This window comes from Primulina eburnea, chromosome 18 (genome assembly GCF_022965805.1).
Source record: "Primulina eburnea isolate SZY01 chromosome 18, ASM2296580v1, whole genome shotgun sequence".
NCBI lineage: Eukaryota > Viridiplantae > Streptophyta > Magnoliopsida > Lamiales > Gesneriaceae > Primulina > Primulina eburnea.
The window spans coordinates 27,281,643-27,298,530 of NC_133118.1; the positions used below are offsets into that span (position 1 = coordinate 27,281,643).

General features: G+C 34.2%; 1 protein-coding gene and 1 pseudogene across 1 annotated transcript; one reads left to right on the forward strand and one right to left on the reverse strand.

The window, feature by feature from the left end:
• Positions 1 to 2,179: 2,179 nt before the first annotated feature.
• On the reverse strand, positions 2,180 to 3,061 carry LOC140819226 (zinc finger BED domain-containing protein RICESLEEPER 2-like). Its single transcript, XM_073179238.1, has 3 exons — positions 2,489 to 3,061; positions 2,340 to 2,376; positions 2,180 to 2,241 (listed from the first exon to the last, which is right to left on the reverse strand). Exons 1-2 carry the CDS (start codon positions 3,059 to 3,061, stop codon positions 2,341 to 2,343), a joined length of 609 nt encoding a protein of 202 aa, XP_073035339.1. The 3' UTR covers positions 2,180 to 2,241; position 2,340.
• Positions 3,062 to 10,110: 7,049 nt separating this feature from the next.
• On the forward strand, positions 10,111 to 12,836 carry LOC140819651 (uncharacterized; annotated as a pseudogene).
• Positions 12,837 to 16,888: the final 4,052 nt, after the last annotated feature.

Genomic DNA, 16,888 nt, shown 5'->3' on the forward strand with positions numbered 1-16,888 from the left:
AATTAGACTCTGTTTTATAATTGATTAATTAGTCCCAATGATGATTAAGAACTTTATTAGCGTCCGGGTCCCCACAGTTCGGCTAAGGTGTCCTAGAGGGACATGGCTCTTAGCCGTTATAGGATCACGTCCAGGAGAACTAAGAGGTTGGTATGATGGTCCTAGATGGGTTAAGGGGTACCTGGTGCAAGGAAGAGGGCCGTGGGCTGAAGCTAGGGTCACGCACGGCTTGTAACTAGCAGGTCCCGCTTTAGGGATGTGTCTGGTAGGCTCGCTAAGTTCGGTCCAACAGGGTCTCTAAGGGTCCGTAGTGGTCTTGTGACATCATTGATTTGTACAAAATATGTCAACAAATTCAAAAATCTATGCATTGTCTCTTATAAATTAGGTGTTTAATATAATTATATTACTGTCATCCCAATAATGATTACGAGTGCATACATTGTAAGGGAAAACAATTATTTAAAGGGTATTTTTTAATTTAAAAAGCAGTTGTGATTGGCTTATGTCCAACCCATAAATAACAATATAGGAACCACAACATGAAGGAAATGAGTTATTAAAATATATATGACTTTCCATTAATTTATATTAATTGGAGAGAGTCTTACCTTTTAATTTGGTCAAAGAGGGTGACCTAAAAGGGCAAGATAGTCTTTACACATGCTTGTTAAAATAAAATTAAAAAATAACATTACATTTGACTCAATCCAGATTCAAACCATATGTTTTTGTATAAACAACACTTTATCACTACACTATGTCATGTTTGATTGAATACTAACGTAAATAATTATATACATATTATATATGGGTCGAGTTTTTTTCATATTTTGGGTCGAGTTTTTCACATTTGGGTCAAGCATGGGTCAATTTGTTCATATTTGGCTCGAATTTTTTCATATTTGGTTCCATTTTTTTCATATTTTGGTCGAATTTTTTACATTTTGGTCTTCTTTGGGGAGTTTCCATATTTGGTTCGATTTTTTATATTTGGGTTGAGTTTTTACATTTGGATCAACTTTTCACATTTATGTCAATGTTTTCATATTTGAGTCGAGTTTTACACATTTTTTGGAGTTTGGGCTGAAGTCTTGAAGTGGAGTTTGGGGTGAAATTTTATATCGGAGTTGAATTTGATGCGGAGTTTTTATTTTGAATAATTTAAGTTTTATTTTTAAGAGAAAAATAGTAAAATTAAGATGACATTTTCTATGTAAAAACAATATATGATATAATCTTTATAATAAATATAATTATAAGGATCATTGATTAGCATTTGTTAAAGTATCTGAATTTTTACATATGATATTTAATTATTTTGAAATCAAACTAATTAATTCAATACATACAAAAATAACATTTTTTTATGAAAGTTTATTTCTTTTGTTATATTTCAAATTTTAATGGTGAAAATCATACAAATAGTTTAATATCTATATTTAATAACTATTCTATGAGGTTATTTGATATTTATCATATAATCTTATTTGAATGTGCATTTCTTTATATTTGTTGATTTATTTATTATTTTAAAACTTATTTAACAAGAAATTAATAGTCATCAATGGTAGTCTACGAAATATCGATATATAGAATTTATTATCCATGATATAGAATTGTAAAAAAAAAAAGAAAAAAAAATTATTACGAGGTTAAATTAAATATCATGAGTTATATTTTACTATCAATATTACTATTTCATTTGTTTTAACATTGTTTTTATGAGTTAGTCACAATGATTTTAAATTGATAATTATTTGTCTTTAGTATGCTTCGCTTATGTAGATTATGATTTATACATCGATAAAATCCATAATTTGGTTGATTTTTAGGTTATTATGTTTTATACGTGGTGTTTGAATATATAATTTTTTAAAAGAATTTGTTTCACTTCATTTAGTTCTATCTATTATGTCATTTATTTTATTGAAGTTTGCATGAAGGGTAATATAGACAATGCACAATTAGAAAACATTGTAAATTATGCACACTTTTATAGGTAATATAGACTAGTAGAATCAATGATGCTGCAACTGATGAGCTTGGTTCAACTTACAGCTGTTAAAACTCCTATAGGTAATAAAGATGGTTCAACTAATGATCAAATAAGAAAAAAACAACTTAATTAAACCCAACAACCTAATAGGAATTCAACATGATAAAACATAAAAGAATTACCAGAGCATGAATGAGCTTGATGTTCTTGCCTCGCTCCTTCGTGAACCCAACTTCAACAACCTAATAGGAATTCAACAAGATAAAACATAAAAGATATTTAAATTAAAACAAACAAACAAACTTCACCAATTCAATGATAAACATTCGATGGTAATGACCTTAATTCAAATGAATCTCCTTAAGCCCCGAATTTTTCTTTTACATACAAGCACAAAAATTCAAAATGTTAGAATTAACCAACCTAAATTAATAGAAAATAACATATATCTAATAAAGACACAATTAAATTAAATATCAATTTACTTACATTTTCTTTTCTCTTGACTTGGTACCGGGCACGTAACCAATCTTTTGCACAAAGCAACATCTGAACCGTATCCACTCCCAAATTGGCACGATATGAATCAATAACTCTACCACCAGCGCTGAAAGCCGATTCAGAAGCGACAGAAGTTATTGGAATTGATAGCACATCACATGCCATCTTTGACAAAATCCTAAACTTTAAGTTGTTCATCTTCCACCATGACAATGCATCAAATTCATCATCTTCTTCACACAATACAACCCCTTCCTCAAAGTACACTTCAAGTTCAGACTTCACTTGCTCCACACTATCAACATTCTTAATATAGTTGGCAAATGTTGTCCTCACTTTACCCTTTCCTTTTGCACTAACAATACTTGAAACACTAGAACTTTCTTTCTGAGCATCACCTGAAACATCCTTTTCAGCAACATTATTTTTGTGAGCATCAACATATTCACGATACAACAAACGCAATGTCTCACGAACTGTAACGATGTTCTCAATTGCATCAACTTCAGAATATATTTCTGGAAAACACCATTCAATCTGAAACGTCCCGTGCTCTTGCATTTAAAATGTACTAGGAAATTTTTTTTTTTTTTTAAAATTCGGACCGCCCATGAAAATATTTTAATAAAATATTTTGCCCATGATCTAGAACATTCGCTAGCTAGTATTTTAAAATCAAGTGAATAGACATGAAGGATAAAATCATCGCATGAGTTACCAAACCTAAAAAGCAATATCCGTGAAACATATTCTCCTCTCCAAAACCACTCAAAAGCATAAATAAAGGGTTTTAAAAAATATTTTAACGTAACATTATAACCCATAATCATGAGTGCGGAAAATCGTAGAAGCGCTGGTCCTTGGGTTGTGTGCACCTTCAGTCCAGTCATCTCATGCGTCAAGTCCTCCCTCACCCTCACCTGCATCCATCACACCTAGTGAGTCTAAAGACTCAACACACCAAATCTTTGTAACGAGTAATATATATAAAATCCCATGCAACAGTGAAAATACTTTTACGTAAAATAACCTTTTCGTGATATGCATGACATGAACCTTACCTTTACCTTTTCCTTGATCATAACATAACATGATAACATGACATAATAGCATGGCGTGATTCTTTTCATGCTCATAACTTTATCTTTTCCTTGATTGAATTCAGATCGTTAATTGTGACTTTCCTGACGTGACATGACATGACATGACATGACGATGGTACCATCTACATGAAACCACAGTACTGGGCGGCGGGGACATCAGCGACACAGGATCGTCAACTGAGCCTTGGCCTATTCTTGATCATAACCTCAAATCCTCAAATCCTCATAGTCACAATTACTTCACTTTCATCAATATTTTCATGTTTTCATCACCTTATAAAATCATGCATGAATATATTTTCTTTTGAAACCAAGTATGCACCATGTATTTTAAATGTTAACTTTAATCATAAAATTTCATGGATATTTAAAATAAATCATAAATAAATCATGAACATCTCATAAGCATTTAACAATGATCATAATATCATAAAAACAGCATTTAGGACCAACACCGATAAAATTTACGTCCCGGCGTAAAAATTATTTCAAAACCCCTTATTTTCAAAAATACTAAAAAGCATCGACCATCTTTTAAATAATTAAAAATAATTATTTAATAAAAACATTTTACATTTTCTTCAGCCCTCGGTCCCCGTTCCTCGATCGTCACTTGAATATTCCTTAAAAATACAATTTTTATGCAATCATGAAGAAAATACATTTTAAATATGCATGTATGCCAAACATAATTAATTCATGCAATTAAAATCTTTAATTAAAATACACAAAGAATTTAATAATTGCATGCATGTGGTTTGCGTGGACTTTAAAATTTTCGGGGCGTTACACAATCAACTTCATCTTATTCCTTGGATCTAATACACCTGCCATAGAAATTAACAAGTTACAGTGACCCCAATACTTGTCAAATTTAGTCTTCATTTTGTTAACCATATCTTTCATGAAACTACCTTCACCCATACTTGTATTATTCAACAGCCTCTTTCTGTTATAAAGTTCAGGTAGAAACAAATTTGAAGTTGGATATTCTGAACCTGAAAAATGTAGATAACTATATTAGATATTCAGACAATAAACAATTTTATTAAGAAACAAGATTCAAGTTTAATATTATTACCTGAAATGATGTGGGTAACTTCATTAAATTCTTGAAGAAAAGAACAAACTACACGGACTTTCTCCCAATCCTCCTCACTTGGCAAAGTGTTATAAGTAGGATCCCTTTGTTGATATCTTGGGAAGACATCTTTGAACTCTAGAGCAGTAGTGTAGAACCTGTAACTTAGACTACGTATAAGCCATGCATAATTCTAGTATTTTAAATTAAATTGACTTCATTGCATGAATATTTAAATGCTTTTCTTTGAAGTTAATTATTTTAGCCAACAGTTTGATATTTATTCTTTCAGTTATTTCAGTGAGGTCGGACTGGAGTTGGAGTTCTGAGATAGAATTTAAGATTCGGAAAATATATTCAGAATTTAATTTAGCTAGCAAGTAAGTTAATTTAAGTTAAAAAAAGGAGATTTATGGAATTATTTATGCAACTTGAGGTGAGTAGAAAATAAGCTCATTTGAGTTACTTAATTAAGGGATTAATTCAATAAATTAATTAAAGATTAGTGAGGTTTTTAAGGATTATAAATTTACTAGCTAGAAAACAATTTTCCCTACATTTTTATTAGTAAATTTTCGGCCCCCTTAGTTACTAGATGATTCATTTGCCAACTCATCACCTTTGACCCCTTCTTGGTATTTAATTAGTAGGATAATCCCTTCAATTTGTTTAGCACCAATTAATTAAATAATAAGCATGATCCTAGTCTAGTTTAGTAGACTAAATTCATTGCCGTAGCAGCAATATTCAAACACACCTGAGAGGCTAAAACTTTTGAACTTTTGTCTCTAATTGTTTTGCCCACTGTATTTGGAGATGAAACCAAACCAGAATCAGAGCTAGGGTTCGCGACCTATACGATCTCCAAACTCTCGATTCACGCCTCAATCAAAGTCGACCCAGACGGTACAAGGATTTTCAGCACTCGGCGCCGGCGGAAGAACGGAGAATCGTCGGAAATCGTACGCGGTTTAGAGGTGGACGGGAAAGGGGTCTCGCTACCTATACACGCTCAAATCTACCGATTTCTGCTTCGATAATGGTCGACCGGACCTGAGCTACGACCGGAGACCCTCGACGATGGCGGGCGGAGGTCGGGAGGCGCGGATTCGGGGGGAATAGGTGAGGTTACGGGAATAGCCGAATAGGGTTTGGGATTTGGAATAGATGAGGATGAGGTTACGGGAATATGCCATTATTGTCATAACATTCACATTTTTAATATAATTTTTAATTTTAAATTTATTATTATTTATCATACATAATTATTTTAATATTATAACTCATTAATTATCTCAAATTCGAGCTCACGATCTACCTAAACGAGCCGAGCTCGAGCCCGAGCTCGTGAACCACTTAAACGAGCCGAGCTCGAGCTCACGAGCCAGCTAAACGAGCCGAGCTCAATTTTGAGCTCACGAACCTATTATCGAACATGTTCACGAGCTAACGAGCCGAACATCATTAATCTCAAGCTCGGCTCAACAAAATTGTCGAGCCCAAAATAAGGCTCGGGCTCGACTCGATAAGCTTAACGAAAGAGCCCGAACGAACTTTTTAACGAGCCGAGATCCGAAAAACTCGCGAACAGTTCGGTTCATTTACATCCCTACGCCTTCTCAAACAAAAAGTAAATATGAAGGAAAAAAATTACAAATTCTAAGAAATTTTAATATTTCAATATTTGCCCAAAGCAAACCATCACGGTTAACCAGGCGGTGAATTGATTGCTTAAAAAGTAATGGAGAAAATATTAAAAGACGAATTAGGATTATAATCATAATAAGACTATATATGGTAGATAAAGCTATGCAATTAGACATCAATATTTTGAAAGTACTGAAATAGAGTAGGTCTCTTGTGAAACGGTCTCACGAATCTTTATCAGTGAGACGGGTCAACTCTACCGATATTCACAATAAAAAGTAATACTCTTAGTATAAAAAATAATATTTTTTCATTGATGACCCAAATAAGATATCTGTCTCACAAAATACGATCCGTGAGACCGTCTCAAACAAGTTTTTGCCGAAAAAGAATGAGAAGAGTGGGGATGCATTTAGAAATTCGAGTGGAGTTATATTTGTATTTAATTATTTTATTTTTACATAAAAAATTTATAAATAAAAAGGAAATAAATAGAAGCAAAGGTAAGCGAGGCAATCTTTTGACCAACCGTCTAGGGATGTTTATTATGGATGACAATTGGTCAGACTTGGGTAAGATTTCATATTCTTCTTCTTCATCATCGTTTATTCTATTCATGATCATCCCCATCAACATCGCCATCCTTATCTTTATTTCTATTCGGTATTCAATTTCATCAATATCTTCGTACTCGTCGGAAGATAGTTATTCATACTCTACCGAAATTTCATATTACCACATGTAATTACATTTTCTCAAAGTTAAATTATTTCGAGTAAAATAGGGATATGTACTAAATTGTCGAGAAAAGCACATAAAAAATAAATACAAAAATTACCAAATTAAACATTATAGAAGAAATAACAAAAAATTAGAAACAATTTATCCTAACATCAATATCCTACAAAAATAACATCCTATAATATTAATTTTCTAATTCTATACAACTAATATCGTTCAACAAAAGTATAATAGAATTAACAGCATAGTCGAAAAATCATATATATATATATATATATATATATATATATATATATATATATATATATATATTAATTTAAGCGGGTATTCGAGTCGCGTATGAGTAGGATTCTTTAAGACCCGCATGCATCTCCATACTCGAAAATCCTCATACTCGATTATCTATTTATTTAATCGAGTAAAACTTTTTCTCCACATCATGTCCTATTAGAGTCAGGTATCAGATTCTCCGTATCCCTAATGTTTATTGAATCAGATCAATTTGGAATAAGTCTGATTTGATCTTGTTCAGCTCGAAACTTATTTATTCAGTTTTGAATTAAACTAAATTCGTCATGAGTATTGAACCAAATTGAGTTGCTTGAAAACGAATTCAGATTTTAATCCGATCTAGTTGAATATGATCTAATAACATTTTTTTTACTCAATTTTCTTTATAATTAACTCCTTATACGTTAGTCATTGGAATAAAATAAAACAATAGTTTTAATTATATTTTAATATGGTTCCGTTTGATTTCGGTTTCGGATTATTTGAACTTATAATCCAATACATTTAATCCAGATTAATATTCGTTTAGCCCACAATACAAAACTAGTGTAATCTTTTCAGGATCCGGTTTAATAAAGTCCCTGGCAACCGTCCCACGGACGCTCTCTCTCAGGGACCAAATATTTAAAAGTATAGACGAGTCTCGGACTAGGGATGACAACTTTCCCCACGGGTTTGGGCCCCGCGAAGAAAACCCGAAACGGGGATGGGGATCCCCGATTTTTTCGGGTTTGGGTTCGGGGATGAAGATTTTTTTAAATCCCCGATGTATTTCGGGGCGGGTATGGAATTACTATGCCCATCCCCGAAATCCCCGAACCCGCCTCGGAAATAATATCAATAATAAAATAATAGTATTATTAACATTAATAATATAATAATAATATTATTTTTAAAAATATTAATAATCTTATTATTATTAATATTGATATTGATATTAATATTAATATTATCTCTAATAATTATAGATAATAATAACTTTTGGTTTGAGAAAATCTCCGAATTCGTCATCGTCTTGCCATATTAATATTTTTGAAACGGGGATGAGGACGGGGATGAGAAGTTGATCCCCGAAGTTTCGGGTTTGGGGATTCCCCGAACCCGAAAAAGCGGGGATCGGGGCGGGGATGGAGGTGGGGATGGAATTCGGGGATGGGGATGGTAATGGCAAACCCGCCCCCGCCCGGCCCCGGCCCCGGCCCATTGCCATCCCTATCCCGGACGATTGGTTCTATTTTTATTTTTTTATTCTTTATCTCACTACAACAAAAACGCAAAACGACAACGGATTTTTATCTGTCATCGTGGTCTTTTTAAAACTTTTGTAATTGAATATATTGTTGAAAGTGCGTTCAATGACAACATCTATCCGTTTACAAAGTTTTTTCTTGCCAAGTAAGACAAAATCGTTGGCAAAAACCTAAGTTTTAAACCATGCAACCAAGGAAAAATGTGCTTGTTGTCCAAATCATCAACTTGAGCATGTTGTCCAAGAATTTAATACGGTCCTTTCAAACGGCCACCCCTTGATAAAGTCGACCTAGTAGACCAAGACCTTATCTATTAATTTACCATCGCAAAAATTGATTGAATATAACTTTCAAGATTATTCAAACATTTCTTGAATACATCGGCTACAAAAAATTTAAGGCTATTTGCAAATCCTAACTCAAATTAGACATGAATATGTCTCTCGTGTAACAGTCTCACAATTTTTTTATTTGTGAGATATGTGAATCTTGTCTATATTTACAATAAAAAGTAATACTTTCGGCATAAAATAATATTTTTTCATGAATGACTCAAATAGAATATATGTCTCATAATATTGACTCGTGAAACCGTTTCACAAAAAATTTTGTGATTAGAGAATTCAAGTTGCCACATGGAACTCACATAAATTCTTCTTGTACCACAAGGACAATATCACATGGTTGAGCACCATATGAGAAATTAGCAGTAGTCAAAACTGCTAATCATCTATACATCACATTCACCAAAGTTACAAATAATTTAAGATAAATATCAACAAAATTTCGTTAGAAGAGTAAGTCTCTTGTAAGATGGTCTCATGAATCTTTATCTGTGAGATGGGTCAACCCTATCGATATTCACAATAAAAAGTAATACTCTTAGCATAAAAATTAATACTTTTTCATGGATGATCCAGATAAGAGACTCGTCTCACATATATTTTAATTTATGAATAAATTTTATATATAAAATTGAATTTCATATAACACAAAATCGAGTGTAAATAACATGGAATCGATCTATATTTCGAGCCTTATTTGATATTATGCTTGATTTAGTATTATAATCAAAGGGAAACTGTCCAAAACCATACACAAGCATATTCTTTCTTGAGCCAGTCAATGGACACGGTACAGGGACCAAGCCCCAGTACCCATGTAGAATGACAAGAAAGCCCATGTCTAAATTCAAGAAATATAATATGAGCTGGGCATTTTAGTCATTTGACTGGCTGTCTCCTATGTAGGGGTGGATTTTCGGTATACCGTGGCAAAAATATCGATATCAAAAAATTCATATCGGTACCGATACCGAAATTCCGAAATTTTTCTATGGAAAAAATTCACACCAATACCATAATGATACCGAAAAAAAATTCGATATACCGAAAAAATGTGGTATACCTAAAAAAATATCGGTACGGTATAATTATTTTTCGGTAATTTCGGTATTTTTCCCACCCCTACTCCTATGGCCATTGGGGGCAGAAGACAAGGGAAACGGCTTCCTTATAAGTGCCACCGCGCTCACCTCGGAGGCTTCAATACAAACACAACTTTCTGGTTGGTTTGTCGCTTATTCATCCGTTTCCTATATAATTTATTTACATTTTCGGCTTTTCTTCTGGGCATTTCCAAGATTCGTGCTGTTTTTTCCTTGGGTCATAGATTGTTTTGGTTGTCTGGAAGAGAGCTGTGCGCATTTCCGCATTCTTGTTATATCAGATTCTTGGATTTTCTAGCGGCGGAGATATCTTCATTTTGGTTTTCTTTCTGTTTTTAATGTCCTGTTTGACCTGAAATTTGGAGAGAGACATGTGGGGTGTAGCGAGGTTTTGGGAGAAAATATGCATGGTGGCAGAAGGGGGATCTCATAATTGTTCCAAGAAGACGGATGATATATGTGGAGATGCCTGTGAGGAGGTAAATTTTCATTTTTGCTTTTCCTGGTGATTTAGTTATCTGTATGGAAATGTGGGTTTGTTTGGGTTTTTATTATCTTGATTTTCATTTCAGGATTTTTTTCAGTTTGGTGTAAATTGGGGATGCTTGATAGTGATTCTGGGCCGCGTGTTGACTTTGTGTTTATTGGTCTTTGCGGTGTGTTTTTCCTTTATTCATCAAAATAATGGGTTAAAGTTTCTTGAAAATTGATAGTTGAAACGTTAATCTGGATTTATGGGGCCTGCTGGTAGGGAAAGTGTGAATTTTTTTTGTCAAATATAGTATTGAAAATAGTGTTCTAATGTTTTAATTAATGGGGATTTATCAAGTTCTCCACTGAGATCCTATGTTCTTCAATAATTGTTTGAGCCCTTTTCCCCCTGTGGGCTCGTTTGCACGGTGCTCTTCAATGTTTGTTTATGGATACTTGTATTTTATTGTAAAGTTTTTCACCCCGGTGTTGTCACCTCTACTACTTTAAAAAAGAAAATAAAAAGTTCATAGGCTTGGATAAATTATTCTTTTCTTTCACATAAACTTGTATATTTTTATTTGCCTGTTAGTTGTTGAAAAACTTTACACAGGTTATCAATGAAATTGCTTGTGTATCTCGTGTTGTGTGAGTGTGGGTCACTAGATTTGTAATTTCTTTGGTATTTGGAACCTGCAGGGCTCGGGAAGGACCTTGAGTTCAAGAATAAAGTGTATATTGCGGGGAATGGATATAAAAACATATCTTTTCCTCTTCGTGTTAGTCCCAACTTGTGTCTTTGTTGTATATGTCCACGGCCAGAAAATCACTTACTTCTTCCGGCCTTTGTGGGAATCGCCGCCTAAACCTTTCCGCGAAAGGCCACACTACTATCATGAGAATGTGTCGATGGAGAATCTATGTAAACTTCATGGATGGGAATAAGGGAGTCTCCTAGGCGTGTTTTTGATGCCGTATTGTTTAGCAATGAGGTAGACATCCTCAAGATACGATGGAAGGAGTTGTACCCTTATGTGACCGAATTTGTACTTCTTGAGTCGAATTCGACATTCACTGGTCTCCCTAAACCTCATGTGTTTTCATCTGTCCGAGATCGATTTCAGTTTGTTGAGCCACGGCTAACTTATGGGCAAGTTCCGGGGAGATTCAATAAAGGAGAAAATCCATTTGTCGAGGAAGCGTATCAGAGGCTTGCATTGGATTATCTTCTTAAACAAGCTGGTATTCAGGATGACGATTTGTTGATAATGTCTGATGTTGATGAGATTCCAAGTCGACACACTATTAATCTGTTAAGGTGGTGCGATGAAATACCTCATATCCTCCATCTTCGGTTAAAGAACTATCTCTATTCATTCGAGTTTCTGCTCGATGACAGTAGCTGGAGAGCTTCAGTTCATGTGTATCATTCGGGAAAGACAAGATATGCACACTATCGGCAATCTGATGAAATCTTGGCCGATGCAGGGTGGCATTGTAGCTTTTGCTTTAGGCACACTAGTGAGTTTAGATTCAAGATGAAAGCTTATAGCCATGTGGATCGGGTGAGATTCGCACATTTTTTAAATCCTAAGAGACTTCAGAGAATAATCTGTAAGGGAGCTGATTTATTCGATATGCTACCAGAAGAGCACACTTTCCGGAAAATCATCGGGAAAATGGGACCTATTCCACATTCCTACTCAGCTGTTCATCTTCCCGCATATCTCCTGGAGAGGGCCGATGCTTATAAGTATCTCTTGCCCGGGAACTGCATGAGAGAAAACGATTGAACTAGTATAAATGGTCCGAATCTGTGCTAACTATTGCTCCTGGTGTGAAAAGTTTCCTCCTTACACAGAATGATGACACTGAGACCTGTTGCTTCCCATTTATGACAAAGCCATATGTCCGGCTTAGTCCACATTACTCTCCGTCAATGTTTTCCGGGGCTTGTTCTTGGATTACGAGGCCGAATTTTGTACATAAAGTCTACGTAGAGTTGATTTTCATTCTAATGGATGGATCATCCTGCGTTCCAATTGCTGCGACACGAACCGGCTACGACTCGGTGCTCATTACTTCTTTGTATTGACACAAGACATCGTCCTATTCCCTCAAAGAGGTTCTTTGTTGTTCTTGATGTTCCTCGTTTCTGGAAATTTTTTCATAGGGGACTAATTTATTCATAAGCCATCTGTTTTTCTCCTGCAAGTGTCTTCTTGTTCTTGATGTTCCTCGTGCAAGAATAGTTATAATAATGCTAAAAAGTCAATGGAAAAAGAGAATCGGATACCATTTTTAATGATTCGTTAAGGTTTTGTAGTTGTTTCAAGGTTGGCATGTCAGAAAATATCACGGAAGTAACCGTTGACTGCAAATGATGTGCAGCTCATTACATCAAGAAAATGGTGGTTTTTTTTTTTAATTAAATTTTGTCAATAATTTTTTTAAAAATTTGGATTTCTAATATGTATTGATAAAAATAACATAAACCTTAATTTAAAATAAAATGATTTGTTATTTTTAAAATAATGTAATAATCTTTTGTTTCGAACTCCAAATTGCATAGTACCAAAAATTGATATAGTTAAATTTATCTTACATGCTTATTTATATTTATCACATAATTATAAGAATAAAGAAGGGTAAATTTGTGAAATTCTCTATTGACTCAGCGCGTTCTAAGCATGAGTAGGGATGGCAATTTCCCCCGCGGGTTTGGGGCCCCGCGGGGAAAACCCGAAATGGGGATGGGGATCCCCGATTTTTTCGGGTTTGGGTTCGGGTTCGGGGATTTTTTTAAATCCCCGATGTAGTTCGGGGCGGGATATGGGATTTTTATCCCCATCCCCGAAATCCCCGAACCCGCCCCGAAAATATATTATCAATAATAAAATAATAGTATTATTAGTATTAATAATATAATTTTTAAAATATTAATAATATTATTATTGTTGATATTGATATTAATATTAATATTAAAATTATATCTAATAATAATATATAATAATAAGTTTTGGTTTGAGAAAATATCCGAATCCGTCATCGTCTTGTCATATTAATATTTTTGAAATGGGGATGGGGACGGGGATGGTAAGTTGATCCCCGAAGTTTCGGGTTAGGGGATTCCCCGAACCCGAAAAAACGGGGATGGGGGCGGGGATGGTGGTGGGGATGGCATTCGGGGATGGGGATGGGAATGGCAAACCCGCCCCGCCCCGGCCCATTGCCATCCCTAAGCATGAGTAACAAATAATACAAATACAAGCACATGTATTAAAAATCATACTTTTATTCAAAATAAACTAACATAAATTTGAAAGCATAATTGAATCAGAAATTATCACATCATAAAGCTTCCCATTATTTATCGTTTTGGGTGAAGTTGAATCCTTGAAAGTGACTAGCTGTATTATGCGATCGACTGATCAGCCTTAGCTCACCATTGCGCATGGAAACGTGCACTAGGCATCGACGTAAATGAAAATACGATCGTTGGGCTCCCTACGGGGCCTTTTCCTGTAAACGGGCTCCCTCTAAGGCATTCTTCCTCACGATATTCTCAATAATCATATATCATATCATTTTTGTCACAGTCAATTCACATCCTTCAAAATATTTTTCTTTTTTTTTAATCATAAAATATCGTGTCTTTTCCACATTTGAAAAATAGCATTTTAACAGTAAAAATTGCACAGTTTTATCATAAATAAAAAAATTTCATATTTTCATCATAAACGTTTTAAAATATCATTTAGCGTACGTTATGATTCGTTGGGACACTATCAACCCTTTTTGTACTACGCAGGTATAAAATGACCATTTTGCTCTTGGACTAAAAAATTCTCGATTTTATTTTCTCACTTTTGTTGATTCGAGACTATCTCAAATAATTATTTAAGCTTAAATTTGACTTCTAATATTTTTATTTAACGCAAACTCGAGATTTTTGATTTAATTCCTTGATTACTAAACCGTGAATCGTTTAATTTTCGAATTAATTTAAAACTTAATATTTTATTTCCAAACTTTAAACATAGACTTTTCATTCCTAAAATAGCCCCGTGAGCCATGAACCAACCCCCGTGGACCCTAGTTCGAGCCACTCCTTTGATCTAGGCTATGTTCGAACCCTAATCATACTAGAACCACACGTCTCGCCTGTAAGGACCGTGTATTGTATTATAGTAAATCATATTTGATTATCGATAATTCATGAAATTGTCATGTAATTACGTAAATGTCGTATATAATTGATACTGGAAGTAAGAAATGTGTTTGGGATAATGAAATATTTGAATAGTAATTGATTTATGGTTGAATGATGTGCTGAACCGCAATAAAAAAGTGACACATATTACGGTTTGTAGCATAATTATTTGAGTATTAGTTCAAATTAAATGAGACCAATTTCATTAGAAAGATAATACATAGTACTAAAAATTTCATGTTTTGAGTTTTGTCCAAATAATTTTTGAAATAGGGACAAAATCATCCCGAAATGTAATGTATGTATTTTAGTTCCTACACTGACATATCTTTGGAGAATAAACATAACTCTCGCGTCCAATATTCAAATTTAGTGTGGTCGGTGGAAAATGAAAGATAAGACATAGACCTACAAATTTCATGTTGACCACTTTTGTTAATTCGGAACCGAGAATGTTGGACAGAACATCCCGCGCCCGAGCGCGAGATGTTACCGCCCGAGCGTAGTGCAATGAGAATTCGGAGGACATAACACCTCACGCCCGAGCGCGGTGCAATGAGAATTCGGAGGGCAGAACATCTCAAGCCCGAGCGTGAGATGTTACCGCCAGAGTGCGAGAAGGCTTCGAGAGAAAAAGAGGGAAATTGATTTCTATCGTCCGAATCTACCTCGAAACGTTGTCCAAACGCAAAACAAATTATATATTCGGAATCCTTGCGTCGAGAGCATTCTTTTGAGGTAATTTTCTTCTAGTTTCAACACCTCTATTTATTGAAATGCTGGAATAACATGTATTTGAAGTCGAGATTCCTATATGTGGTAGAATAACCAACAAGAAACTAAGATTTGAAGTCAGAATTGAATTATGTTATTATTTCGATTTGATATGAATTTTCAAAGTGTCAAAAGATATTTAAAACTTATATTGTTGAATTTGAATGAAATTATTGATTTAAATGAATGTGTTATTTATGTAGATAGAGTTTCTATACTGAAATATTTAAGCTACATCGACTGGAAACAAAGAATTGAGGTATGTTACGGCCGAGTAACATACGACAGGTATCTGTATCATATGATATATGTCTGTTTGATTTGATTGAGAATATGTGTTGATGTGCCTTATTTGTTTGATTGATGTGGCATACATGACATTATGATTGGATTTTCGATGCATAAAATAAATATTTTGTTAACATACCTTATTTGCTACATACATCGATACATGACATGCACATTGAGCTATGATCATTGGATACTTTGATATGATTGGATTGATTATGGGGTTTGTGAACACGATGCTATGTTTGGCATTATGTGGCCCTTAAACATAGGCATTTGTGACCCCGATGATTCATTGAGATTCGGGATTTTATGGGGATTTGTCAACACTATCATACGAGTATCCCTGATTGAGGCCGGTGTGCCAGCTCGAACATTGATTTGATAGCGATTCGATTGATTCCGATATATACTCAGTGGATGAGCATTTGACCTGATATCTCCACGACATACATGCAGTACATATCATATATCATTTTGTAGGTATTTGTTGTATATATGATGGTTATTGTGGGGACCCAGACGCTAATCATCTTCTTAATCGTCATTGGGACTAATTTAACCAATTAGAATAAACAGGGTCTAACTTTTTTTTTTTTAGAATGCGGAAGGTAATGGAATCATTCTATTATACAAACCAGTATAATAATACAAATCCTGTATAACATGCATCTTGTTCAAAAGTAGGTTCACTACTACAATCAAGTAATACAACCTATCTATATCCAAGTCCGGAATCACCACTCTAATCTCGATCTTTCTTCACCTATGTGACCCTGAACCTGTCCCACCTGTTTCCATGCACACATACAGACAAGATAACAGCCGGATAACTCCGGTGAGATATAACATCTCAGTATAAACAATGTATCAATGCAATCATATAAAACATATATAAAAGCATAAACAATCATTAAAACATGTATTCAATCTGTTACATGAACCAATACGAATCTGTATTTAAGTTAATGATTTTGTATCTTATCTCAACTTATTTCTAACCTAGGGATCCCGATCCAATTTAGACTTCGTCATGCTGTATCGAATATCTACAATAGAAGTCGATCTACATCTAAGCTCAT

Excerpts from the sequence above, each read along its gene's own strand:
- LOC140819226 (XM_073179238.1), bottom strand. The coding sequence starts at position 3,061 with ATGCAAGAGCACGGGACGTTTCAGATTGAATGGTGTTTTCCAGAAATA. Across the intron at positions 2,377-2,488 it reads AAGTCAAGAGAAAAGAAAAT|AAAAATTCGGGGCTTAAGGA; the intron begins GTAAGTAAATTG and ends TGTATGTAAAAG.